Source organism: Phyllosticta citribraziliensis (genome assembly GCF_038025025.1).
Source record: "Phyllosticta citribraziliensis strain CPC 17464 chromosome Unknown J3D65scaffold_5, whole genome shotgun sequence".
Lineage (NCBI taxonomy): Eukaryota > Fungi > Ascomycota > Dothideomycetes > Botryosphaeriales > Phyllostictaceae > Phyllosticta > Phyllosticta citribraziliensis.
In genome coordinates this window covers 1,056,348-1,083,063 of record NW_027117342.1, presented here as the reverse complement: position 1 = coordinate 1,083,063, position 26,716 = coordinate 1,056,348, and the positions used below count along the sequence as shown (strand labels likewise).

At 56.7% G+C, this 26,716-nt stretch overlaps 8 protein-coding genes across 8 annotated transcripts; 2 read left to right on the top strand and 6 right to left on the bottom strand.

Moving 5' to 3' along the window:
* Positions 1-485: 485 nt before the first annotated feature.
* On the top strand, positions 486-3,306 carry J3D65DRAFT_621864 (uncharacterized protein). Its single transcript, XM_066800010.1, has 2 exons — positions 486-926; positions 1,017-3,306. The coding sequence occupies exons 1-2, from the start codon at positions 808-810 to the stop codon at positions 2,815-2,817; spliced, it is 1,920 nt and encodes a 639-aa protein (XP_066656084.1). The 5' UTR covers positions 486-807; the 3' UTR covers positions 2,818-3,306.
* On the bottom strand, positions 3,179-4,919 carry J3D65DRAFT_326068 (aspartic peptidase domain-containing protein). Its single transcript, XM_066795376.1, has 2 exons — positions 3,888-4,919; positions 3,179-3,837 (listed from the first exon to the last, which is right to left on the bottom strand). Exons 1-2 carry the CDS (start codon positions 4,801-4,803, stop codon positions 3,341-3,343), a joined length of 1,413 nt encoding a protein of 470 aa, XP_066656083.1. The 5' UTR covers positions 4,804-4,919; the 3' UTR covers positions 3,179-3,340.
* A 3,339-nt stretch (positions 4,920-8,258) lies between these two features.
* On the bottom strand, positions 8,259-9,431 carry J3D65DRAFT_645483 (chaperonin 10-like protein; the record flags this gene model as incomplete). Its single annotated transcript, XM_066802212.1, has 3 exons — positions 8,259-8,531; positions 8,587-9,090; positions 9,147-9,431. 3 exons carry the CDS (start codon positions 9,429-9,431, stop codon positions 8,259-8,261), a joined length of 1,062 nt encoding a protein of 353 aa, XP_066656082.1.
* A 3,972-nt stretch (positions 9,432-13,403) lies between these two features.
* J3D65DRAFT_551628 (uncharacterized protein) lies at positions 13,404-14,334 on the bottom strand (the record flags this gene model as incomplete). Its single annotated transcript, XM_066797048.1, has 3 exons — positions 13,404-13,716; positions 13,781-14,067; positions 14,146-14,334. Coding segments are annotated over 3 exons (789 nt in total), but the record flags the coding sequence as incomplete, so codon positions are not given.
* A 125-nt stretch (positions 14,335-14,459) lies between these two features.
* J3D65DRAFT_325738 (uncharacterized protein) lies at positions 14,460-15,734 on the bottom strand. The gene is made up of 2 exons (XM_066795375.1): positions 15,261-15,734; positions 14,460-14,783 (listed from the first exon to the last, which is right to left on the bottom strand). Exons 1-2 carry the CDS (start codon positions 15,588-15,590, stop codon positions 14,586-14,588), a joined length of 528 nt encoding a protein of 175 aa, XP_066656080.1. The 5' UTR covers positions 15,591-15,734; the 3' UTR covers positions 14,460-14,585.
* A 2,520-nt stretch (positions 15,735-18,254) lies between these two features.
* Positions 18,255-19,276, top strand: J3D65DRAFT_552264 (thioredoxin-like protein; the record flags this gene model as incomplete). Its single annotated transcript, XM_066797076.1, has 3 exons — positions 18,255-18,539; positions 18,690-18,867; positions 18,921-19,276. 3 exons carry the CDS (start codon positions 18,255-18,257, stop codon positions 19,274-19,276), a joined length of 819 nt encoding a protein of 272 aa, XP_066656079.1.
* Positions 19,277-22,400: 3,124 nt separating this feature from the next.
* Positions 22,401-23,130, bottom strand: J3D65DRAFT_667089 (uncharacterized protein; the record flags this gene model as incomplete). The annotated part of the gene is made up of 3 exons (XM_066802993.1): positions 22,401-22,424; positions 22,530-22,888; positions 23,106-23,130. 3 exons carry the CDS (start codon positions 23,128-23,130, stop codon positions 22,401-22,403), a joined length of 408 nt encoding a protein of 135 aa, XP_066656078.1.
* A 911-nt stretch (positions 23,131-24,041) lies between these two features.
* Positions 24,042-26,616, bottom strand: J3D65DRAFT_667088 (pre-mRNA-splicing factor syf1; the record flags this gene model as incomplete). Its single annotated transcript, XM_066802992.1, has 2 exons — positions 24,042-24,279; positions 24,329-26,616. 2 exons carry the CDS (start codon positions 26,614-26,616, stop codon positions 24,042-24,044), a joined length of 2,526 nt encoding a protein of 841 aa, XP_066656077.1.
* Between the last annotated feature and the right edge of the window lie 100 nt (positions 26,617-26,716).

Sequence of the window (26,716 nt, the reverse complement as noted above, 5' to 3'; positions counted from 1 at the left end):
TCGAGAAAAAAGATCGCCACAGGGGGAGCGCTTTGGTCAATGGATGACCTGCAGACGGGTGACGACGGAGGCGCGAAGACGCGCAGGTGTTGAACAACCCGGCGGGGCAGAATTGATCTTTATGGCGAAGAGAAGACGCCGAAAAACCTGGCGGCTGCTCGAGTCTCAAAAGACACAAAAATCCGAAACGAAGCCGCCAAGGTTCGAGTGGGGTACCGGCTAAGGAAGGTAGGGACCAGGTAGTAGCCAGTACTCAACTTTGGCTCCAGTTCAACGTCCTGACGTCGCAAGAGTTTCCCGATAACGAATTGGCGACGTGCAATTGGGTGTTGTTCCGCCAGACAATGGGTTCCAATTCCGGGGAGCAGCGGGTGAAGAACCCAACGTTATATGTAGCGCTGACTGCACAGGACCGACAGTGCTGCCGACGTTGCCGTAGCCTTGTCCGGCGCGATGGCTGGCTATGTTGGACTGTCCACGCACGCAGCGCGTTCCATGAAGCTGACTACATGCGCCGTATCCCAACATGGCTAACTCGCAATAGTTTTGACCGAGGACATGGCGAGGCTGAGTGGCTAGCATTCGGGGTGTCATGGGAGGTGGTGGTGGTGGTCGCCGAGCACTGCGGCTCTGGTGATCCAACGCGAAAACACCAGAGGGATCATGTCCAAGCCTAGTGAGAGGTGGTGAAGATGAGAATGCTGTGAGAGGTGAGTGGTGGATTCCGTGTCGCCCATCAATTTGATCCCGGCACCTTTGGAAATCGTGGCCGTGCCAAGCTCCCACCAATGCAACGCATCGCAGCTCATGGCTGGCAAGAAACCTCCACATCCATCCAATGGCCTGTCTACCAAATCGCCGTTCACAATGTCGAGTCGCTCGTCCGACAAATCCGCGGCCCCCTCCCTAACCATATGCAGGAACAAGTAGGTCCTCGCGCAGGCACGTTTTGCTTTTCATCGCATCCGCTCGCTTCGCAAAAGCCCATCAAGCTAACCACGCCCTTTTGATTTTAGGCATTGGCGATACATTAGCAGCTATCATGGACCCTGGTTGAATTTGCAGACGGATCTCCTGTCATCCCTTGCCAACAGCAATTACACTTCTCCGCGTCCCCGTCCAATCGACCCCGCCGCCTTTTTCGACGTTGTCAAGATTCGCAAAGCCGTCGACGAAGCGACCGACCTTGCAGTGCGCGCCTCGACCGACCTGACCTCCGAGGCCTTGAACAATCTGACCAAAAACCCCTACAACAACATCTGGGGACCCAATGCCGCAGCATATGGCCTGGTGGCACCCGGCGGCCCCGCCAACACAAAGCTGAGCAAGGAGAGAAAGTTTCGCATGCGCGAAAAGGCTACGCAGAGGCTGTCGCAAGCATATCGTTTGGACGAGATTGCGGCCAGCGTTGCGACCATGCAGTCGGCGTCGGCATTGGAGCTCGTCGCCAACTTCGTCTTGGAAAAGAAGGCTGGCGACCTTGATGCCATGTACGTCCACTTTTTCCACGAAAAGATACCGTCGCGCGCCGTGGCCGAGCACACTCCTTTGGAGCCATTGAACGAGCTCGTCCGTGAGAGGCCTTCGGATGGGTCGCCCTTGAGAACGCGCGCGATAACGAAGCTCTTTTCAGAAGACTACGCAGGCGCCGTGCGAGACTTGACTGAGGGCTTGCCCGTGGCGCGACACCAGCAGCAACTGATTTTGGCAAGACGGGATGGTGATAATTACCGAGAGCAGGCGCTTAAAGACGAGGACCAGCCCAGCAGCTTGGAGGCCCAACTCCTATTTCATCGAGCCGGCGCGTACCTTAGACTGGCGTGCCAGCACATCAACTCTTCTTTGGACGGCTTGGTGGAGTTCGAGACTATGCGACAGACTCAAAAGGAGGCGCTTTCAGATCCGGACTCAGAACTGCCTTCGTTGCGCCCCGAGGAACAGCGAGGTCACAGCAAAAGACTTGAACACCGCAAGCTCGTCAAGACAAATGCGAAAAGAGCACTTCGGGACTACGAGTGTTTCCTGTCGAAGTTGGATTATTCAGCCGGCCAGTCTACATCAGAAACGTCTGGACAATCCCCGGCTATCCACCCAGTCTCTTCCCTCTTCTCGAGTACACCTCCAGCCGACCTCCCGCCCTTCCCAGACTCGGTGTCCTTGTCGACCAAGTGCCGCAACGAACTAGTAACCTACCACCCTCTCCTCACCGACGCCCTGCACTCGCTGCTCCTCTGCCACGCGCTGCTGCAAACCAGCGCGACCGAACTGCGGCGCCACGCTCTCAACGCCGCGCGCCTGGCCCGCATCAGCGACGGCTCGCCCATCTTCCTCGCCGCCCGCAGCCCCGCCCGCGCCGACTGGATCGAAGTCCTGCGCCACGCCCCTGCCGACTGGATCGCCGACCTGACGGCCGAGTCGTGGGACGCCCTGAGCAGGCCGTTTGGCCACCGCAGCTGGGACGTGACGATGGAGGAGCGAGATGATGACCCGCCGCAACCACCACAGCCGGCAAGGGCCATGACGCGTGCCGATGCGGCGAGTCGTATCAGCGCGCATGCGGAGCGCGAGTGGCAGAGCGCGGCGGGCAAGCGCGCAAATGGCATCGTGAGATGGGTCGGCGAAGCGCCCAGGACGGTGGAAGGGGGCAAGCGGAAGAAGAGAACCAAAAGAACAAAGCTGCAGAATGGTGCGCATAACGGAGAAGCGGCGGGTGCAAGCAAGGCGATTGAGGGCGTTGGAAGTTGCGTCGCCTCGCCCGATTGCGAGAAGCTTGGCAGGCTGGTCAAGGGCGTAGAAGAGATCGAACTGGCATCTTGACGGGAGGCAAGAAGTTTGCGCGTCAGCAATAGCAGTTCAAACCTGGCATTCTGCAGGGCGTTCGTTGGACGAAGGAAGTTTTACATAGTTTTGGGGACGCTTCTTCCTTTTTTTCGAGATACCACCACGACCACCACGACCACCACCGTGTAAAAAATTGGATTATTTCGCTTCGACAATCAATTTCGATGGTACAGTAGCTTGAACACTTCGAGCTCTGGCATGATCTTTTTGCATTAACGTCTAGATAGGTGTATCCGGCCTGTTGGAAGGTCATAATGTGTTTGACTGCCATTACATATCGTCCAGGTGCTGCGTGACCCACGTCTGTTACCATCACCATAACCATCACCAACACTGCCTGCTCTGCTCTGCTCTGCTCTGCTCTGCTCTGCGCCAGAACAGACGATGCGCTCCGCCATACGCGCTAGAAGAAGCCGCTGCCACACAACCCGGCCGCAAGGAAGAAAAGCCCCCATCCACCAACCAACACCTCGACGCTCTTCCCCACGGCCCGACACCGTCACGCACCCGCCATCTGGGCCTGCGCCAGAGGCGTGCTCGCCGCCTGCGCACCCGGCGTGTTGACGGCAGCAGCCGCGCCAGGGGTGTTGGCGGCAGCAGCAGGCTGCTGAGCAGCGGCGGGCTGCGTGGCCGCTTGGCCGGGCGCCGGGGGCTGGCCGACCTTGGGCGCCATGCCGAGCGTCTTGTCGCGGCCGTTGAAGACGGCAAACTGCGTGCGGAACATAATGTCGCCGTAGATCTGCAGGTTGGCGCCCGAGTTGCCCTGCACGCCGCCGAAGCACGTCTGGTTCTGCGCGTCGATGGCCGCGAACGTCACGGCGTCGCCGGGGACGTTGGCCACGTACGTGTCGCCAATGGCGACGCCGAAGTCGGGGAGCTTGGAGTTGCAGGGGTAGGTGAAGCCGCCCGCTTGAGCGTCGTTGCGGGCGCCGGGGACTTGCGAGTAGTATTGCTGGGCGACGTTGTCGTCGACGAGCAGGAGCGTGGTGCCGGTGTCTTGAGAAAGTCAGTGGTGAGATCAGGGGTAGGGTGATAAAGGAACATACCAGCAATGGCAGCATTGGCGGTGGGGTTCTCAATCCTCTTGCCGCCGATGGTAAAGAACTTGGAGTCGACCTTCCAGAAGCCGCTGGCAGCGTCGACTGGCGCAAACACCATCTGGCCTTGGAACTTGGTCTGGTCGATGCGGCCAAACTCGTACGAGCCGGAAGCGTCGTTGCGAAGGTCGGCCGTGAAGACGGGCTCCTGAAGCGTGGGGAGGAGGTTCTCGAAGAACGTCTTTTGCTGCTGCGGCTTGACCGTGTTCAGGTTGCCAAAGGCGAGACCAACGAGCCCGTCAGTGCCAGTATCCTGGACAAAGGACTGCGAGACGGCCGTGGCGAGCTCGACGGCCTGGTTGGTGACGGTGGCGCCGCCAATGTTGACAACATCGGTGCCGACATTTCCAGCGGCACCGCTGCCGTCACCGTAACTGATTTGCCAGCTGGAACCTTGGGCCTGCTTGAACGAGGTGCTCTGGCCCGGGTTGAAGGCAGTGTGCTGGCCAATGGTCTGCTGGTTGAGCTGCGTGCTAAAGACCCACAAGTCGGAGCTGCCGCTGTCAAAGTCGAGATTGAGCGTCTGGCCACCTATGTTTACGGGAGAGAGAAAAAGAGCGGCACCGTCTTCAGGGGTGGCCGAGACGAGACCGCCGGCCCTGCTGGTAAGGTTGAGAGCATTCTCGTTGGGGACGACGATGCTAGTATTAATGTCCGGGTGATTCCAGCCGTATTTGCGGAAGACCTTGCGCATGGCGGCCTTGCCATTGGTCCGCGCCAGGGCATTGGGGTTTGCAACGCGCTCGACCTTGAACGAACGCTTGTTGAGAGGTCGACGATTAATGGTCCGGGTAGGGTTTGGGACAGCCACAGCGAGGGCTGCCAAAAGAGCGACGAGTAAGACTGTCACATTGACCGAAGGCATGGTGACAGACACGCTTGGCCGGCAAACGTGCGGGCAAAGAAAGAATTAGACTTGGAGGAAACAAGAGTCCAAAGTATACAGTTGGTCTCTCAGAGACGGAATAAGGTAGCAGCCCGGGGGACAGGCGTGCCAGAAAGAAGAGAAGGTTACGGGCAGAGAGCGAAACTGAAAGCGACGGAAGAAAAGAAAAGACGAGTCCAACAGGAGTTGATGCTGGAGGAAACACGGCCGTCTATGAGACAAAGCCTAGGACAGGGCATATGGGCATTTGGTTTTTAAAAGCGAGAGCAAGGCCGCGGTGTGAGACGGCCGGGCCAGTGGCAGACTTGGTCAGCATCTTGGCCAGCACAGGCAAAACGATTTTCAGGTCTGCGGAGACAATGGTGGAGGAGAGGCAGCATCGACGAGACGCGAGACGCGCCATGGCGAAGGCGAGGGGGCTGGAGCTGGAAGTGTGAGAGAGGATGGCATGGTGTTGAGGCGGAAGCGTGCGAGCGTCTCAGGAGTGCGTCAAGCAGCAATCGTCAGCTGAATCCTGCGGCTGTCAGTTAGTGTCGTTGAGGGTTTTGCGAGCTGTGGGGTTTCCAAGAGGGAGAGTGGGAGTGGGAGACGTGTGTTACGCGTCGTGGTGGTAGCTTGGGATGGAGTGCCGCAGTGGTGGTGGTTGCTTACTGTACCCACCGGGAGTGGGTGAACAAAGCGGACGGACGTCAGTCGATGGACAGACCCGACAGCCGGGCTAGCCTGCACCCCTTTCACACCACCGACCTGCCACACCACGCTCCTATTGCGACTCGACTCCAGCCCTGCGCAAACCGCCAAAAGTCGTCGACGCTCTTCCGTTGTTCGCTTTTCCCATCTGGGTGCTGGTGCCGCGACGTCGACCGTTTGCTACGCCACGCCGCCCAGCCAATCACCTCGACCGCTACCTTATCCGTATTCCGACTGCCCTGAGGTGCTGCGCCGCCTCCCGCTCTCACCTGCATCTCCCCCAGCTCAGGTCGCCTTGCCCCGCAAAACAGACCCCTGGTCCTCCTCCACCCACCGCACCATCAACCTCTCCCTATACACGTCATGGACAACAGCGACGGCGCCTGCGAGTCCCGCCCTCCCACCTATAGCAACACCCCTACCTATACCACCACCTACTCCAGCTCCCCCGCCGCCAGCTTCGACTCGCTGCGCCAGCAAATCCTCGCCAACGCCAGGGTGCTCTTTGGCCGCGAGCACAAGCTGATCGACGTCATCACCTCCAAGGAGCTCGACGGCTCCGAGCTGGTGCTGCAGCAAAACTTTGCCTACCTCGTCGCCTTCGGCATCGGCTCCTCGTCGTCGATACCCGGTGTCAGCGGCCTGAGCTCCAACTACAACTCGATGAGCAGCAGCTGCGGCGTCACCATCCTGAGCTGCAGCGAGCCTGCCGAGACGCGCGACGAGGCCATGCGCAGTCTGCTGGACGAGGTCGAGGCCGAGGTCGGGGAGCTGGTCACCAAGGAGCTCAAGGATCAGAAGATTCCGATTGAGCGCAAGCGCAGGAGGAGAGAGAGGCTCGTCGAGCAGAGCAGATTGGCGAGGTCAGCCTGAGTCTTGGACGTCATTCTTATTGGACGGGGACGCTGTGGGAGGGGTGCCGCGATTGGTGGGAACCTGCATAAAGACGCGGGCAAGGAGTAGGCCGAAAATAATAGGGGGGGCGAAATACCTACGTCGACGGACGCGCGGGCTGGGGAGGGTTAATTGGATCAAAGGCATGAAGCAAACTGACAGCGGCCCACTACAAAACGCTTAACCGTCTACGAGACAGCCCCGCCGTCAAGGACCAGTGTCAGGAAATCCTACAAACAGACCGCCATCCTTCCGCGACCGCGGACTAAGGAGGAAAAAAAAAAAAGAAAAAAAAAGAAAAAAGGAATAACTCTAAAAGCCCCTGGCGGTTGTTGGTGCCTGGGCGGTCCACCTCACGTGAAAGGACCAACCTTACCAACCATCTCTTCGTCTTGCCTGCTGTCCATCTTACCTCTCCTCCCGCACCATGATTGCGCGCCATTGCGGATCCCCTCACTATCCCCTTTCCTGCCTGGTACCTGTCAACGTCACCCTAAACCTACTTTCTCCTTGGCGGCGGCGGAGCTCACCTCAGCGGCCCCCCTCGTGCTGTCACTTGTTGGAGTAGCACTTTCTTGCTTGGAAAAATCGACAGCCCCCTCTCCCAGCCACCACCCACCAGACAGCATAGCTTACATCATTTCCTAATCGAAGCAGTGTCTCATTCCTTTGTTCGGATGAAGCGGCTCTGGTTGTCTAGCTCGTGCGCCTGTCTGTGCTTCTGTCGGCACTTGCTCTTGATTGCCTTTTTTTCCGGCGCTTGGATAGCCACCTCGCCTGCTTGCGTCTCTTTTCGTCTTTGGAGTCTGACGTCTAGCGTTCTGTCTTGGCTCGCTTTCGGTGCGTTCTCGCTTTGTTTGTCTACCTGTAGCCATATCTGTATCGTCTACATTCCTACGTACGCCAGACTCTCTCTCTGGCAAACAGACTGAATGCTCCCCCGGCATTGCTCATGCTCAACGCATCACACGACTCCTCCTATCCCAATACCAAAGCCTCTCCTTTCTCTCCCTTCATCTCTTCACAATTCCATCACGCACAAGAGCCTAAGACAGGGCGAGCAGGCAAGCAACGAGCCACAATGAAAGATTGACTGACAGAACGGCAAGGCAAGGCAAACGAAAGCACAGTGATCTCTCATACATGCGACAAATTCAAATTCACGCTTTCTTGTGGACGCTCCCAAGGTCTTGCCCAGTCTCGTCAACTTGTCTCCTGAGCCATCTTCACCTGTTGCACGTGTATGTCCTCTGCTTGGCGCTAAGCCACACGTGCGTGCAGCGCCTTGATACGGACGCGGACGCGGACGCGGACACGGACACGAAAACGACTGAGGAAGCGTGACGGCTGACGGACGGGTCTTGGAGACCTTGGACTCTCAAGCGGGAAAGAATCCAAGCGTTGGCGTTTAGGAAAATAAGTAAGCCGCGGGAGGAAGGAGAGGGGAAGGATACCGAATCCAAGACGGGGCGGCGGCGGGGCACATGGTAAAGAATTGAATTGAATTCATGTGACGGTGCGACTGGTATTGCGTCAGGAGGAGCTGTCAAGCGCGCGGGCGAGACGATATTTTTGTCGTTGGTTAGTTCGGTCAATGCAAAAGTTGGCGCCAAGCGAGGCGAAAGATGCGAGTTGTGAAAGAGGAGGGGGAATCGTCATTTGGAATATTTACAGCCGCAAAGGAAAGAGAAAAAACACCTAAGAAAGGGAACCCAATCTTCTGCGGTACTAAGTTCCACATCGTCACCCGTGACCAGTCAACCACATGCTCCTTTCAGATATCTCATAACTTCAAAACCTCCAACGCCTTGCATCAATCATTGCATCTCAACTTTTTGGTGGTTCCTTTTTTACTTGGAATTGTCGAGGACGTAGCGGCCGGCGATGGCGCCCTTCTCCATGAGCTCGAAGACCTTGGGAAGTTCCGACAGGCCGACAATCTTGAAGGGTGCCTTGATGAGGCCGCGCGTGAAGAAGTCGATGGCCTCGGCGGAATCCTTGCGGTTGCCGACGTAGGAACCCTTGATCCGGATCATCCTGACAACACTCTCGAAGACGGGAGCCTTGAGGAAGGCGTTGCCGGGCAGACCGATGCAGACGACGGTACCCTTGGGGCGAACGTACTGATTCAATGTTAGCGATTGCTTTTGGGGTTTTTGAGGATTGGAGTAGGCTTACCTCTGCGGCTTGCTGGAAAGGCCTCTCGCTAACTGCGAGCAGGATGACGGCATGGGGACCCATGCCATCCGGGGAGGCGGCTTGCACATCCTTGACGACGTTCTTGCTCTTGGCAAAGTCGATGAAGGTCTTGACGCCCATCGACTCGCACATTTCCTTCTTGTCGTCACCAGTGTCGATGGCAATGACGTGGATGCCCATGGCTTTGGCGTACTGAAGAGCGAGGGAGCCGAGACCACCACCAGCGCCGACAATTGCAATGGTTTGGCCGGGGCGCACCTCGGACTCCTTCAGGCCCTTGTAGACGGTGATACCAGCGCAGAGGACGGGAGCAATGGCGGCCAGGTCGGTGCCCTTGGGGATCTTTGCAACGTGGGCAGCCTTGGCCACGCAGTACTGCTGGAAGGAGCCGTCGACAGTGTAACCAGAGAGGATGGGCTCGGGGCAGAGGGGCTCATCGGCCGACATGCAGTAGTCGCAGGAGCTGCAAGAGCCGTTCAACCACTGGTAGAATCGTTAGTCTCCTCTTCGAGCTAGGGTTGTAGTATGGGGAAATGTACCTTGACACCGGCCAGGTCGCCGACCTGGACATTGTTGACGAGCGAACCGAGCTTGACAACCTCACCAGCACCCTCGTGGCCACCGACCAGCGGGAGCTTGGTGGGCAGCGGCCAGTCTCCGTGCCAGGCGTGGAGGTCAGTGTGGCAGACACCGGAGTACTTGATGTTGATGAGGACCTCGTCGGGGCCGGGCTCAGGGACAGGAATCTCCTTGAAGACGATGGGGCCGCTGTTCTTCTCAAAGACCTGGGCCATTTGAGTCTTGGGGATCTGTGGAGCAGCCATGGTGTATGATGTGGTAGAGAGAGTTCGATTGGAAGGTGGAGGAGTGGATTGAAGGAGGATTGGTGAGTGAGGGATGGGTTGAGGACGTCGCCAGCAGCTTTATAGCTTCAGCAAACGACACCAAACAGACGACAGTAACCCCGCCTTGCAAGGTTCGGCGGGCAGGGACATGGATTGGGAGTTCCCTTGATCCAATTCAGGATGCGCCGGCCTTCCGGAACGTCGCCAGACATGATGGGAGATGCGGATACCGTTGGCGAGCGCCATTGGCCTGTTGCGAGAGTCGTGGTGTTAGGTGGCCGCTGCAGTGGATGCGTCGAATGACTGCGTGTGACGGCGCGCCGGGCTTCGGCCCAGGCGTCAGCGAACATCGGCTAAGGGACATGGTGGTTGTCGTGGTTGAGAAACACCTCTCCTGATGTCATGTCGGCCAGGAACCGCGTAGCACCACATCGGCATGATGGCGACGGGCAAAATTCACGCACCGCGCCGTCACGGCATCCGCCCATAATAACGCCCCGTTCTCGCCCTCGACGCGCCCTGGCACGTCCTTCCGGTCTCTTCCTTTCCATCCAGCCCTTGTCGAACGCAGCGCAACGCGACGCGCCGACCGCCACCCCACCACCTCCCGTCATCCCATGGCCCCCAGCCAGGAGCCAGGGCAGGCCCACCGCCGACGCTCAGGCCCCGCTGCGCCGAGACGCTCTCCCGTTTCCCCAGCGCCTTCCCCAGCTCCGGGAGGCTCTGCGGAAGAATCTGCGTATGGAACAAACAAACGCCCGGCCGTCGCATTCGACAAGCTGGGTGAGAGGCGCCGAGGTGGGATAACATGGCTAAGGAATTCAGACCGTTTCCTGTCACGCTGCATCTAGACGCATTGAAAAATTCCTTGCACAATTTTTTTCTCCTCTTTTTTTCTTCTCGGATCCGGTGCCGTCCTTCTCATGGGACACTTTTCGAGACTAACTTCTGAGCCGCTGGCAAGAATTGACAACGTCTAGGATGACCTAGTTCTTTCCCAGTCGAAACGACGCAGCCAACTCCATGTTGAGCCGTTGATCAGGGCCTGGGGATCAATCTTGGGTCGTTGAATGTACTACCTGCACCGCCAGTCGCTGTCACCGCTCTCGCGACCTGACTTGGCCTTCCAACTGACTAGAAAACGCACTCGCAGGCTCCACGGCTCATCTCACAGCTCCATCATGATTATCGAGACCGCATTGAGCTTGTGATACCGGGCATTACTTTGTTCCCTTGGTCCATCAGCTCAAGTTCCCTTGAACCGAGCCACGACTCGCAATGGCCGATCAACCTGGGGCCATTTGTGACAGACAGCCTTCATCCCTGCCCCCGTCGAACCCCACCATGCGCTCAGCTTTCCCCACGTACGCACACCGAAGCGGTACTCGGGCAGATGGAATTGTTGGTGCTTCCCAAACATTGCTCAGGGGGCGACGATAGGCCGACGAGGCCTTCAATGTGGCAATGCTACAGATACGGCTCCGCTTCGACGCGGTGGTACGACGTTTGCGCGCGGCAACTACGCTTCCGAGGCAGCGAAATGCTACCAGTTGCGCCCCTTTCTCCTCAATTCGCTTCTCAAACCAAGAGCCAATCTTGCAAGCCAAGCGAAGACCAAGTCTGGTTCTCACGCCATCCCAACGACGCCCACATTTACAACCTGGCGACAAAGACACATTGGCGGCAGAGCCATTCCACAGGAGCGCCCTGCGCGCTGATGGGAGCAAGAGATTGACTGGTTGGAGCTCAGTCATCCCCGCGCGTCCGGAGCCACTGCTCTGTCCCCGCACCTCCAGCCATCTTCCCCCAAACCTGTCTCCACGCATGACGCTAGCGGTGGGGCCCCAATTGCCTGCCGCACCCCGGACGCTCACTGCTCAGGTCGCTGCGCGTTGGCGCTGTGGGTATGGTTGTGGGTTTGCGGTGCGGGGCAGCGCGCAGCATCTCTTACACGTCGATGCGTAAAAGGGCCGAAAATTGGCAGCCAAATGAAAGCAGAATGTTGGGCTCAGGAGCCGCCTCTGCAGGCGCATCGGAGGCATGTTCGTGCTTTGGTCGACTGTGGATTCCTTCTCAACTGCATCATGGGAAGAAAAGATATCGACATGGCAGAGCAGGGCAGAAAAACTTCAAATTGAGCTGGAAGAAACACATCAAGATGTCAGGTGCCGCAGGTAGGTCCGGAAGAGGAACAAGAAGAAGCAAAGAAGCTACATTCCCGTATACGTCGGCTTTCCGCCTCTACCATTCTCCTCATGAGCCTTTCAAACCTGTCCTCGAGTCCCGTCCCGTCCCGTCCTTCTTGACGCTCAATTCTCAAGTCAAACGGCAGTACAAAGTTTTCCTACTAGACACATGTGTACTGTACATGTACAGTCTCATGTATTGCAAGATTGCTCATTCATGAACACTATTCTCTTCAACACGTCTTCTGCCCTGTTATCAACTTACTAGTCTGCATTGTCCTTCACGTCTGCTTTTCAACGGCTCCTTCCGCGCGCGCCCTCGTCAAAGCATCCACAACCGAGCATCTCTGCATCGAACGTAGACCAAAATCTTTACTTGTCTTCACAACCCTGTGTCCCCTAGGATCCTTGACCAGACAGAGAGACGCATGGGATGGCCGCACGCTTCAAGCTTCTCGCCGGACCGGGTTGCGCCAATGTTTCCCGTGCCATGCTATGCACAGAGAGATCCCCAATCCACTGGAACATGTTGGCCATCCACTTGCTCCAATATGGCGAGTATTTCTCAAGGCACAACAGCCAGGACACGCCAGGCAGGGTGACAGCGGCTCTGCAGATGAGACCGGTGGTGGTTTTGCGGTGGGGCCAGAGACCTGTCGGTTGACCTGTCCCACGTCTGGCATCTCAAAGCAATTGGGGACGACTGGGTATGATGGTGTTCCGATTCCTATTACCAACCAGAAGGAGCAAGCCAAAAAAAAAAAAAAAAAAATGGCCAGGACATCTTCCACGCACCCCTCCCGACTTTTCTTAAGCCAATTCAACCTCAGTCTCACAAAGCATGACACCGCCTCCCTCCTCGGCTCTCCTACTGAGCCCGCACAACGCTAGAAACCGAGGTCTTCTCCTCAGTCGGCAGCCTCAGCAACGACAGAGCCACCGACGGCGCCACTTTCACGTCGACATTGAGGTAACAAATCGAAAGTAGGGAGAGAAAAATTGATGAGCTGCCCAAGCCATGCCACGCTATCCACAACAACCGTGCGAAACAAGACCAGTTCCAACGCCAACGCGCCCATCCAGCAGTCCAGTCAGGGGGGAATCACAATCGAAGAGCGCCGCGCCCAGGAGCAAAAGACATCGCCCACGCCAGCCGTTATCCAACGAGAACCAAAGATCTCAAATGCAGCTTAGCTTGTAGCTGTGGCCATGGCCCTCAACACTACAGCAATGCCCCATCAGACCCACAACTCCTCGAGCTCGTCCTCGTTCGCGCTCGACGAGCTTCCAAATCCCAATCGCGCGACTCCGCCGCCGACGACTCGCGCGAAACAGACTTGCCTGACACCGCAGCCGTCGCGTCTGACGAGCCATGTCGCCTGGTTCCCTCTGCTACGGCGGCGTCGTCATCATCGTCGACATCGATCCAGATGCCAGCTACGCCGTCGCCACCGCTGCTGCCACCGCGCGGAGACCCGGCCGTCATGGCACCCGAGGACGAGGACTTGCGGCGCACGTCGCCGTGTCGCCGGGCAGGTGCAGGTTGGTTTGGCTGTTGCTGCTGCTGCTCTTGCTCTGCAACGCCGCCATTCTCGAGAGCGCCATCGCCCGCCCAGCGACCGCTCCAGGTGATGCGTTCGCCAGGATGCGACGGGAGCCTGGTAGTACGCGCAACAGGATCCGTACGCCCGACGGGATCCTCGTCATCACCACGCGCATACGATGCGGACGCATTAGTGCCGGTACTGAGGATGGTGCTGCGGGAGAGCTGGCGGGTGCGGGTGCGCCAGAGGCGGTCGAGGGCCGTCTTGAAGTCATCGAGGACGAGCGTGTCGGTCAGGCACTTGAAGCAGAAACTGAGCTTCCACCAAGGATTCAGGCCGTCGGGGAGCACGGTCGAGTTGAAGGCGCCCAGGACGGCGGCGATGTCGATGAGTAGGAAGAGCACGCTGAGGAGCATGGAGCCCAGGAGTAGTCCGAAGCGGGGCGAGGCGCGGATGATGGTGCAGAGGGAAAGGCTGTATTGCGTGTGGATGTTGTAGAGGAGGCTTGAGCAGGTCCAAATCCACCACGGATCTCTGGCATGGATATGTAAGTCAATTTCCACACTCCAGTTATCTATAACTACCAAACGTTACTAACCGGAATAACGCCTCCAGTGGGCGCGTCCTGAGGAAGATTTTGTTGTAGTTGTTGAAGTAGGCGAAATTGGCGTAGATTTCTAGGATCCAGTAAACCTGCGCCAGCGCGACGGTGGTGATGTAAAACTGGCTGACCCGCCTGCTGAGGAACGGCTTGTTCTTGATCCACGCAATCACATTATGCAGGCTCCACGAAGTATTGAGGGCAACTGCCGTGCATGACAGGTACCAGCCGTACACTGGTGGATGCGGGAAGATGAAGGTGCCGTGGAGGGTCCCTAGGACGAGCTGCGTGAAAGAATTCAGCCATTAGTCTTGGGGTCCGTCGTTCGAATAGAGGGTTCCTTCTGTGGCTGGAGGTTTTACCTCTGTCAATATAAGCTTGTGCAGAATGACTCCTTTGCGCATGTTGGCCACTGTTATGCAGCTCATGACAATAAGCGCGCCGACCATGAAGCCTTGCGCCCATGCTTCGAGGATCAATCCGTCGGGATGTTTTGGCTTGCCGGTTGGCTCCACGGCGCGTCGGTCGAAATGCGTTTCAACAGGTGCCATATCTAGCGGAAAAATAGTTCTTGGTGCGACCAAGAGGAATGGAATAGAGGAGGGCTAGGGTGGCCACGCGCCGCGCAGTGCACCCATAGTCAGCGGTAGAGGTGCAATGATTCCAAGGTTGTTGAGGAATTTCAAGAGACAGCTGGAGCTAGGCTTCCCGGGGCCAATGGGCAACAATGGCAATGGCGATGGTAAAGTAGAACCAAGCAGGAACAAACAATGCAGGGCAGGCTAGACATGACAAGCAGGGACTAAAAGGCCGTGTGTACGGTAGGCAAAGAGAAAGAAAAATTTGAAACAGAAAATTCTGATTTCGTCTGGTCAGCGTGAGACTTGGATTTAGCCATGTTTATTAAGTGGTGGCAGAGGTGGGAGAGGAGGGCGGTGGGATGACCGACGAAAAGGGCCCCATTGCCGTTGCTGGTGGCCGTGAGCGAGGTGTGCCGGTGGTGGTCGTGAGGTGGCGTTCTCGCGCCCAAGACCGAATCCTTCAGCGTTCGCATCTCCGCATTTTCCCACCTCTCCACAATTCTTACTCCAAGGTCGGGTATTGTCCGTACATGGCCTCTTTTCCAGTCAGCAGACGCGCATCGTTCCTAGCCAGACCATCGCCGAGCCTCAAAAACAAGCTTTGCGTACGCGAGGCCGGCCAAACGGACGTGTCGACTTTGCGCGGCGGCGTGTACAAGAGGCCATGATTGGGCTGGGCTCTATACGCTGCTCACGATATTGATATGGGGTCTGACAACTTCTTTGTTCCTCGGCGAGCGACTCCTGTCAGGTTCCGACAAGCCCATCATCCACGCCAGGCCAGCGCCGCAGTCGCACTGCCCGAATGAGCTGAGCGTCCTTTGTCGGCCGACACAGTGTTGGAGAGTGAGTAAGAAACCGAATCAGCTTCACCTTTGTACGCTTGTGGGCGGTGCTGGCTTCTTGCTGCTGCTTGTTGACTGAGCGGAGGGTTGTGCAGAGCAGGCGCCTGACGTGAGGTTGGCAGTGGAGAAGCGAAGTAGGATGCGATCGCCAGATCTAGTCATCGAATCTACACCCATCGCTTCACTCAAAAGTTGGGGACATCCTTTCAGAGCTCGAGCTAGAGAGAGATTCCACAGTACTGGCACATCACCGTTCTCAGCTGCTGATCTTCCCCTCAGGCCCGGCTTAAGCTCCCGATTCGTCGTGGTTTGCCCCAGGAAAACTGCCCAGACCACAACACCACCATGATGCGTCATTCGACGTTTTGCAAAACTGAGCATCTAGCTGTGACGTCGCTTTGCCCCTCTGTCCTCATCACATGGCTGAGCCACGTGCACCGTCGGTAGCATAGGTGAGGTCGAGCCATTGAATAGAACTTGAGCCGCCACGCGCGCAGCCGGCCTCAAGGCAATGCTGTGAGACGTTTGACAGCTCCGCAATTCATCGACAACTTGCCCCGTTCGCTCGCCGCAGCTGTGTTGCCAGAGCATACGCTTAGTACCACGCAGTCTGCTCACACAAGGGACGGAAAATTGTGAGCTTTGAGAGTCACCGGTTCAGAGGACGCGTCAAAATCCAGGCAGCCCAATGGAAAGACACAAATGACTTCTGATCTGTCTCTTTGACTCTCCAGGCACTGAGCTGGGTGTCTGCCTCCGAGTTGAATCTGACGATAAGTTGCAATCTGTGAGGCGAAAGTTGCAAAAAACCCTGCTAGCAACTAGCTGAAAACAGACCAAAGACTTGGTGCGCACAAGGGAAATCGTAGGGCACTGTCCAAATTTCGAATAGTCCTTTGTAAAGCCCTGTGGTGTGCGACCTGGCAGGGCACGTAGAGTCGCCCTGCTTTGCAATGCGTTGTAGTTCATGCCGACGGTAGTTTAAGGGGGTGACTACGTGACTACCCCTCGCCAGTCTGCTGGAAATGATGATGTGTTGGGAGGAGGGAACTGAAATAGAAGCACCATCCACACCCAGCATCAAACCTGCGGTTAGAGCGGGTGATGCGCACTCCTGCCGTCTGCCAAGCAAGATGGTGGCTTGGGAGAGATTATGTTTCTGAAGATGACATGACGGACTCCACCAAGATCTTGTGTTTTCCTCCACGTTTGATGATTTTGTCTGGGCGAAGAAGAGCGCTACCGCTGCTGTGCGTATGAAGAGACGGTTTGCGCATCAGCATAGTGATGATTTGCGGACTTGGTCCCAGTCCTGCTGGTGATGACCTGTTGTCGCTTTCGCCAGTTATCAGGGGTAGCAAAGGAGTATTAAAAAGAAAAGGCTTGCGCATCCAGTCTATCGAGACACGGCTAGTCGAAACACGTCTACATGTTTGCAAAACCAACACGGCAGTCTGAGTCACTCCTCCAAAGTGATGAAGCGCAGCTGTGGATCGGGCTCGACGTGTCACCAGGTCTATCGCTGCCAAAGGTCGTCGTTGGTGCTAGCCGGGCGCTTGGCAGCTTGCGATGGGCATGGTGGTGATGGAGATGTGATCTTTTTTAGGAGGCTGATGGCCTCGGTCGGTGCGTTCGTGTCGTGGCATGTCGAGAGGTCACCCTTGGAATCGAAGTCGGATCGGCCCCCAGGGATGGTGTCCCGCGGCATCAGAGCGGGAACAGGAAGGCTTAGCAATGCAATCAAGTGCCGACATGCCTGAAGAAAGCTCCTCAATTGGGAAGGCCAAGATGGCAGGGTTATTGATTTTGAACATGTGCCGATGGTGTTTGTGCCGCTCGTGCGTCGTGTAAAGATGAGGTCGTCTATCAACTCCACAGAGCTCCTGAAAATCCCGATCGACAGGGCTCAACTCTAAATTTTGAACGCGCACAGGAGGCAGTGATTGCGCAACGCAGGCTGGGGGGCGAGATATGGCCGGACGACGCAAGGAAAGGCGGCATTGAACACTCGGACCACGGTCGGTTGCAGCGATTGCGTCGTCAGCGATGATGCGGCTCGTGGGAGCTGCAGGCAAAAGGGGAAAACAAGGGGGCGTCAGGGACCACGGATATGCAGGGCTGCTGGCTGCAAGTCATTGTGTGCCGAGTCAGAAACAGTTGGTGATAAAATGGCAGGGCTGGCTAAGCTGAAGCACTTGGAGTCGGTGGCAGAGGCTCTCAGAGAGGGTTGATGAGGAAGATAAGGGTCCAAACACGGTCGGTAGCAGTGTGAGACTAAGTCGAGCCATTGAGAACCCTGTTTACGCGCCGGCGAGGTGCAGGGAAACCATCACGACTCCTGATACACGAAAAGCGCCAAGTTAGTGGTGGCGCCAAGCTGGCCAGAAGCGGCCGTCGAGGCGAGTGTTTGATGTCCTGTACGGTGTCGATCGGCATGAGGGAGTGTTCTGGATGATGGGATACGAAGAGGGAACGAAGAGGGAACGAAGAGATGAGAGAGTAGAGATGGTGGTTCTCCAGGCGGGTCGTGTCGTCGGGCCAGGCTGTGGACGGGTGGCGCAGGCGTGTTCCATGTCGCCCTGGCAGCCCAGCGCCCAGCGCCCAGCGGGGCCGGGGCCAGGTCCAAGTGGGCGGGAGGAATGCTCCCGGGGCCTGCTTGCAGTGCTGTACGCTCTGTCTGTACTGTAGCTATGACTTCTCACACCTCCCAACCCCAAAACACCCCCTCTCCCTCTGCCTCTCCACCTCTCCACCTCTCTCCACTGCTCGCTCTCTTCCACCACCCCGACCTCGCCGCGACACTTCATACGACCCACATTTCCGATACCTGCCCAGCTCGTGCACATCCTCATACCAATCACCTCCGCCTTCCAACCCTCTGCTGAAACATCCCCGAGTCCCCAGAAAATCCCTCGTCCGCTGCCTCTCGCTCTCTAATATCTAATACCGACCTGTCACTCCTTCGTCAGCTTGACCGCCAGGCCACTCCTCTCCTTCAACTCGCCTGCCGCCTGAACCGTCGCCCGCCCCTTTGCATCAGTCAACATGGCTACCCTACGATCGCAGCGCCGCTTCAAGATCTTGGGCCTCTTCGTCTTTCTCGTCGTTCTCACAATCCTCTACGTAACTTCCGCCGCACGACAGACACGCGAGTCCGACTTCTACCGCAAGACCCAGTATGCCCTGGCCCAACGCGAAAAGATCAACAACGCGCAACCTCACGTCCAGCCCAAGATGGCTGCATCCGACGACGACGTGAGCAAACGCCTCAAGGCCGCCGAGGACAAGGCCAAGAAGAGCGCCAACTTCAAGGGTGACCGCATCCAGGAGGTGGTTGCGGCCGGCAAGGCGGACCAGGAGAAGGATCGCGTCATTGGCAAATCCGAGGCCAACGCCGTCAAGGCCGCCAAGTCGGATGCATCCAGCGATCAAGACGAGATCACTGGCGAGCGAAGCGTTGCTGGCCGAGTCATCATGAAGGATGGCAAGTCCGATTCCGTCGACGGTGTGGCTAGAGTCGGGAATGTGGGCGACAGCGTCAGGGCGGCATCAGCCAATGGTGCCAAATCCAGCAACGACGCGTCTTCATCCGTCGAGCAAACAGACGAAGACAAGGAGGCCGAGGAGGAAATGAACGCCATTCTCAAAAAGAGCCCAAGTGAGTTAAGCGCCGCTGTCCTAAGCGCTCGGAATGCTAACATTGGTCTCTAGTCATCATATTTTCAAAGTCATATTGCGGTTTCTCCGCCAAGGCCAAGCGCATTCTCCTTGAAGAATACTCCATCAAGCCCGCACCATACGTTGTCGAGCTCGACAAGCACCCCCTGGGCTCTGCCATTCAGACCGCCCTTGCCAAGTCGACCGGCCGTCGCACAGTGCCCAATGTCTTGATCAATGGTAGGAGCATTGGTGGTGGTGACGATGTCGAGGCTTTGCATCTCAAGGGCAAGCTCGAGGAGACCGTGCGAAGCATGGGCGGCAAGCGCATCGTCGAGGCCAAGGCGACGGCAGACAAGCCTACCGAAAAGGAGGGCTTGAGGAGGATGCGGGTGAAGCGGAACATGTGAGACAAACACGCGGCTATCAAAGACAACAAAATCCATCAGTTCCCGAGGCGATGACCGCCGCAGCAAGGGAGAGGTTGCGGCGCTTGACCCACACCACGTCGACTTGATTGCCTCGCCTTTTTCGCCATCATCGACCTTTTCTTTCTCAGCTTCACACCAGCGCTTAACTGCTGTTCAAGACTGGTGGACACGCAGGCGCGCCTGAAACGTCTTTTCATCGTCGATCCATGCCCGCGCCTGCCCACGACTTGGGCGTGCGGAACGAACGCGCCGAACCAGACCTAGCCCAATCATCGACCAGACGAGCGAGAGAAGCAAATCGGAGATTGCCCATTGCGCTTTGCATCCGTTGACAGCGATAAGATGTCCAGTTTCTATTCCTGGAATTTTGCCCCGATTCTCCAATGGATTCAAAGATATTTCAACAATTGAACCCCCCAAAAACTGGTTCTACGGGTCCCGTCTCGAGCGCCATACCATATACGACGGACAGCTGTTTCTTTGGCTCGCCAATTCATAACCACTCTTTCACCAAATCCACGATTCGGTCATCAAAGAACGTAGGCTAATGGCTCAGCCCCACAAAGCAAGACAAAACCCACAAAATGCATTTACCCACGCAGCTACACGCGACGTGGTACGAACAATCGGAACAGAACCTACCTACCCATGAGGCCGAGTATACACGAAGAGGACACCCGACACGTGCAGATGCCGCGCGGGCCCCGATACCCTGTAAAATAGACTAATAAGTCATTTTGTTTTTTGGATTCGAATTTGATGCTGGATTGAGAATGAAGGTAGACTTCAATCTGGCTGCTGGTGAGTCCAAATGGTGGACGAGGAGCACATGGAGTTTAAACCGGACAGTGGCAGGGCAGGGCAAGGCAAGGACCAGGAGTAATGATGCCTTCAGGTCGGACGGACACATGGGTTCTAGCGCTGGTTGGTTGGTTGGTTGGTTGGCTGGTTAGATGGAGTCGTAGCAACGTCAATGCGATCATGACAGTCATTAGAGCGCGATGGTAACTATGCAATGGAAGCATTGGTGCTGCTTTACTGACGTGGATGCGAGATGACGTTGGCCACGCATCGCATGCACGCTGACAGGTTCGCTTTTGGCCGCACGTCTCGATTGACGCACGGCTGCGCTGGAGCTACGGCGATGAGAGCTGCGCGCGCTAATCGGCTGCCCTGGTCAGATGTACGTACTTCCTACGACCTACACACGCTGTACTTGTCTTGCTGGCATCATCACTCAGCCAGCGCCGTCGACAAACCGGCGAGCGCTCACTCTCACTCGCGTCTACAAGCCGCTTCCTCTTCGCGTCAATCGCGAGCCGCTCGCTCGCACGCGTACTCGAACAAGACAGACAGAGCAGTTGGCAAGCTGGCCTGTATTGTACGAGCAAGCAACCAAGGCAGGGCAGGGCAGGGCATGACAAAGTCAAACAGCGCGCCGGACAGGGCCAGGTAGGATAGTCGTTTCAACCTAAGACACTCACCCACCCGGACTGACTGACTACACACGACCTTACTACCGACTGCTGTCTAGTGAGCTACCCGCTTGCAGTGCCATGCGTGCAAAACTGACACGACATGCAATGTGGCATTCTCGTTGGACATGTACCTATGCTGACTTGCCTTTCCTGCTTGCGATTGCTGGTACAGGTAGGTTGATGACTTCTCTGCTGCTTGATTTGCCATTCTGTGCCACATCTGGCTGTGTCCGACAACCCATCGATCTATGTCAGTAGTCTGACGAACAAATAACGGCGCACGCATGAACAACGTCCTCGCATTTGGGAAATCCCGCGTTCGTGCCGCCACTCTCTTCTCCAGGAGGAACAGAGGGCCAGGAAGAGACAGTGAATGCGCTGATATGTAGATGTTTTCTGCACACCACCTGGCTACTCACACCAGCCAGCCAGCCAGCCACTCAGCAAATCAGACAATACTTGCGCGCACCCACAGCGCAGCAGATAGCAGTGAACGGCTCCAGTTGATGACACACAACAACGACGACAGCCGCCGCAGACCCTGGAGGAGGAGCCTCACTCTGACAGCCGCTAGCTCGCCCGCCCTACCGCTGCAGAATCCTTCCGAAGTACGTAGCCACTGCGCTGCACTGCGCGTAGGCGGGAACCGGGCGCTTGCGATGCGCGGTGGCGTCATGGAGGTGGTGGTGGATGGCAAAGTGGGCAGGTCCGCCGGAGAGATATCTGCATTCTGCAGTCTATTAGGATGAGAGAGAAGGAGGTGAAATGGGTCGATCAGACCGTCGGCGTTCGACGCGAGCGAGGAAGAGGAAGGGTCTGAGCGGTTGTTTCGGAGTGGAATCAGCCAGACCGCTTCTAGGTTAGTAGAGGAGGGTAATTGGTGTGAGGCTCAGGATGTGCAGAGATGATGATGGTGGTCGTGGTGATGATGATATTTGCCATGCTACTCATTGCACGTCGTTCAATCTGCCGTAGCTAATTGTACAAATACACGTATGAATGCAGACGAAAACGACACATCCATGTATGCAAACCGCAGAGCAACATAGGTGAGTGAAAGCGACAAGACAAGGCAAGCAGACAGACAACATGCACTATCAACACGCTTGACCAAGATAAGATGAACACTGTTAACATGTACGACGAAGGAGGAACCGTGAAAGACACAGCAACAGAGAAAAAACAATGTCGGTCATCATTGGTATCGTAATATTTTGCCTTTCTCCGACTAACGAGCCGTCCCGCGCGCGCCGAGCGTGCTTGCTCTGCTTTGCTCTCCATCTCCAAGCCATGCCACGCCTCGATGACAGCATCGACCAGGTGGGGCTTTCGAGGCAAGAGACGTCGGGAGGAGCGAGCTCGCTGGCGACCTTAGGTTGGCGGAAAACATAGCCATTCCGATTTTCAGTCTTTCGGTCCGTTGAGAGGGGATATCTTGGAGCGTGCAAAGCGACTGATACAGCAAAGAAGGAGAGTTCAGGGTCGGAGGCGGGAATAGAAGAGCGCATGTCAATGCGGCGACCGTAGCAGTGGCGTTACGCAATCAGGAGGCGGAAGTGACTGGAGGAGGTTGCGAATGATGCACCAGCGCAAAGGAAGGCAGTGCAAGTAGTTTCCTAGGCTCTCTAGGCTTTCTTATGAACCCAACCCTGCAATGGCAAAAACGTCAGCACAAAAACTGCTCCCTCTCGCCACATCTGCTCCCTCACGTCTCGTGGCGGGGAAAAATTAGGCATGGGGATTTGAGGACTCACCTTCTCCTTCAACTTGTCCCAGTACGCCTTGTCTCTGATCTCGCTGCCGTCCAAGTGCGCATCCCGGCTGCTCGGCGTCGAGTAGATGCTTCCGGTGCGCTTCTGGAAACGCGACGGCGGCACCTTGCTGGCGTCCCACTCCTTGCTCTGGCGGCGGTCACGCGTCGGACTGCCACTGCCGCCGTTGACCGGCGAGTCGAGGTTGTCCGGCGAGTCCCGGGATGGCATCTTCATGTCGTCGCTGCCTGCAATCTTGTCGAGCTTGTCGCCACCAAAGGGGTCGGAGAAGGTGGTGTCATTGGAAGAGCCAGCCATGGTGGTGTCGAGAGAGGGATTGCCGGTGGGCGTGGCGTCAAGTCCTAGAGGTCGTCAGTGGAGAGTTACGGTGGAGGATGATGATTGCTTTCAGACCGTGACGGTATGAGAAGGGGAGCTGGTGCTGAGCGAATTATGCGGGCGATGTTTGATATTTTAAATGGTATTTCTCAGGGCCGCGACTGGTGCAATGGATGGGCCAAGGACTGAACAAGATGCGCAGGGAACATGGCTGGAGCGAAAAGAAAGCAAACCACGTACCACTGGTGGCAGTGTTGGTAGCCATGGAGGACGACTCTCGCGAAGGAATCTGGCGGACCTCGATGCGGACGTTGTTATACTCCAGAGTGAAAGCCTTGGTCTTGGGAGAGAGGAGGGGCGTGAATGGAATCGAGTCAGGGTTCAGTTCAGTAGCTCAGCTCAGTTCCGGGCCAGGCAGTCAATGGCGGGGCGTGGGCGTGGACGTGGACGGGTGCGGGGTGGAGGTTGGCTGGATGGATGGGTGATGTGGATGGATGATAAAGGGTTGGCGGAGCTGGAGCTGCTCTCTTTGAAGCATAGCATGGAAGCGGCCTTCTGCACCAGCTCCGCTGCAACATAACATGACCACGGCACCCGGACGGCCTGCGTCGGGCCCAACAATGACGGTTCAAAGCACCCACATGATGGTCGCGCCTGCGCCAAACGCTGCCCATAGGCTATTGTTGCCTGTTGTGTGCCGCCGCTGAGCCTGTGGTGACGTTGGCCGTCCACTCGTCACGCTGCCCTCCCACACACGTCCGTCCGCTCTAACTGAACGCTCCCCAGACGGCGACAATTCGTGCATACTCCGATTGCCATTGCCTGAATCACGCCCTGCGACCACCAACCGATCAGAGCCCGCCGTCATCAACAACGACGAACCCGGTCCTCGGAACGGTCAAAAGCCAAACTGTCGACAGAGGCGAAGAGAAGAGACGAAGAAAAGGAAATGTTTGGCGACGACCAGCCACTGACAAAGGAAAACGCAAAGGATGGTGCTTCACCGCACATGGCGCGCGCCTTGCCCTGCCATGTCCATCCTCTTTGACACGAATGAACCCAACGCCGAGTAGATGCGGCTCAGAAACAGCAGCTTATTTACCTGAATGAAACCTCCCCCAGAAAAAGCCAATTCAATCAAGCTAAGCAGGGTATCTGCGCGCTTGCAAAATGTCACTACAAATCCTCGTCAACGTCAATCGCATCCGGGTTCGCTGCCGCAGCTGCCTCTGGCTGCGCGACACTACCTCCCTGAACTCCACCTGTCGCAGGCACAAATCCTTCGGGCGCCCGAGCCTGTCGCTCAAGGGCCGCCATGGCGTCGATCTTTTCTTGCTCGGAACCGATGGCGCCCTCGCCGCCGTTTTGCTGGCTGCGAGCCAGGGCTTGCGAGGCAATGAAGCTGACGTCGGTGCTGCCATGCTGTTAGCTGCATGCTCAAGCGAATCAAACAGTCAACATACTTGTACTGTGCCTGGACACTTCTCTTGATGCGAAGCATCTCCTTGAATGTGTCTTCGTTTCCGTGTTGCACTTCGAAGCTTTCCCATTTCTGCCAGAACCCTGGCTCCGTTCTCGGGTCGCAAAACTGGCTTGCATGGCCGTAAATGGCCCTTGCACGGTCGATTTCGCCCAGTCGCCGCTCCATTTCTGCAAACTTGAGGCACATGTCCTTGGCTTCGTGGTCGGGGAGTGCAGAAATGGCGCGCTCGTAGATTGGACGCGTCGAAGTGAGTCCAAAGTTGGACGCCGACTTGGTGATGTAAAAGTTGAACATCTCCAAGCGATCTTCGTCGGCAACTGCGCGGGTTGCCCGTTCGTAAATGCGCATGGCGTGACGAGCAAGGCCACGTTCCTCCTCGAGTGCACCGTACATCAAGTAAAGTGTCTTTGCAAACTTTGGCGGGCAGTCCTCGAGCGCTTGTTCAAACAAGTCGCGTAACCTCTCGATGCTGACCTTTCGGTCCACCGCTTTGGTGAGGTAGAGATTCCAGAGCTCGAATGCTACCGGGTAACTGAAGAGATCGAGACCGCGCTCATAAATCTTGAATGACTCTTCGAAGTACTTGTTTTCCTCGAGCAGATTCGCATAGTTGACAACGGTCTGAGGCGTGGCAATGCGAAGCTCAAAGATCCTTTCGTAGACTTTGCGCGTTTCTTCCAGCGTGCTGACGCTCTCGACCAAGTCGACGTAGAAGCTCCACAACTTCCAGCTCTTGTGCACTCTCTGCTGGGGTGATAACGTTTCATCAAAGTAGTCGACTGTCGATCTCTTTGGCGCCTGGGTAGCCTTGGCCATGATGTCGATTGCGCGGTCGAAATTCTCGTTCCTTAGCTCCATGTCCGCCCACTCGCACCACATTTCCGCAAGTTCGTTTACGGATTTGAACGGAACCTTGGTGGCTTTTTCCATGATGATGCGGGCGTTGTCCAGATCGCCCGCTCTTTCGTAGAACTTGGCATGGTTGGCCCAGAGCTCGTGGAACTGTCCAATGGCCTTCTTCGGATTGATGGTCGCAATGGCGTCAGTGTAAGTCTTGACGACCTCCACCTTGTTGTCTCCCCATAAGCCAACACGTTTTTCCCATTCAGGGACATTGTTGGGATTCTGCCTCAAAAGCACGTCGTTGACGAGGAACGGCCGACGATCCATGAGCTGTTCAAAGCGAGCCATCCGAATGTCTAAATCAAGATCTGCCTCCTCATCCATCACACCCTTCTCTTGTCGTTTGGACGCTTCCTCCATCTTGATACCAATCAACGCTTCTTCGGCCTCGGCGTACGTATCAAACACGATGGAGAAGTCGCGGACCGTCATGACGGTGGTGATGGCTTCTTCGAAAACGTCGCGAGCGCGCTCGTAGTCGCCCTTGTTGATCCAGTAGCGGGCCAGACCAACCCAGAGAATCCCTCGTTGGTCCGAAAACTTTGCAATACCGCTCCGAATAATCTTTTCGACGTCGATCCCCACGTCGTCGCCCGTCTCAATTTCCGTCGCGTGGTCAATGAGCAATTCGACCATTTCGGTCCAAAACTGAAACGGCCCCTTTGCCTCCTTGCTCTTGAATCTGGGATTGTTGAGTATGTCCATGTATCGCTTGACGGCCTCAGTGTACTGCCGCATGTCGACCAGTAAAGCAATGAAATCCTCGGCGTGTTCCGGATGGATCTGCATGTACCGTCTCCAGATCTTGACGGCAGTCTCGCCGGACGCAGAGTTGGCAAAAGGCCGGTATAGAGCCCAAATCCGGTTGTGCTGCGTCAGAGGCAATGCGCACAGCGCGCGATCGAAAGTGCGCCTCGTTGTAGTGACCATAGGCTGCAGCATCAGGAATTCCAGATACATCTCCCATATTCTTGGCATCTTGTTCAGAAGCACCAGAGCGCGTTCAAACAGAGCATTGACCTTGACGTAGTGGGCCTGGTACTTGGCTGGATTCTTGCCCTTCAAATGCCTAGTCCTCAGCTCCAGATACATCTTCCACAGTTTGTAGGAGCGCGGCAGCGTGGTGCAGGCGCGCTCGAGAACGAAGGCCTGCTCGAGGACCGAGCCATGCTGGCGCTTGAAGGCGACGTAATCCAGCCATGGCTTGATGCTGCCCGGATTACGGATGAGCTCCTGCTCATAGACGCCATCTGACTCGGAGATCAGATACAAGTCGGAGGGCCGGTCGGGCATGATGCGCTTCGTCTTCGGCACGGCGGCGGCAGCGGCGGAGTTGCCAACGTTCCTCAGAAGCTCTCCAGGCATCGCTCGGTCAGACGGGCGTTGCTGGCCTGGATGCAGGCCGGAGAGGCGCGCGAGAGGGTGGCGTGGGCGACTTTCTGGGGTCGTTCGAGTTGGCGATGAA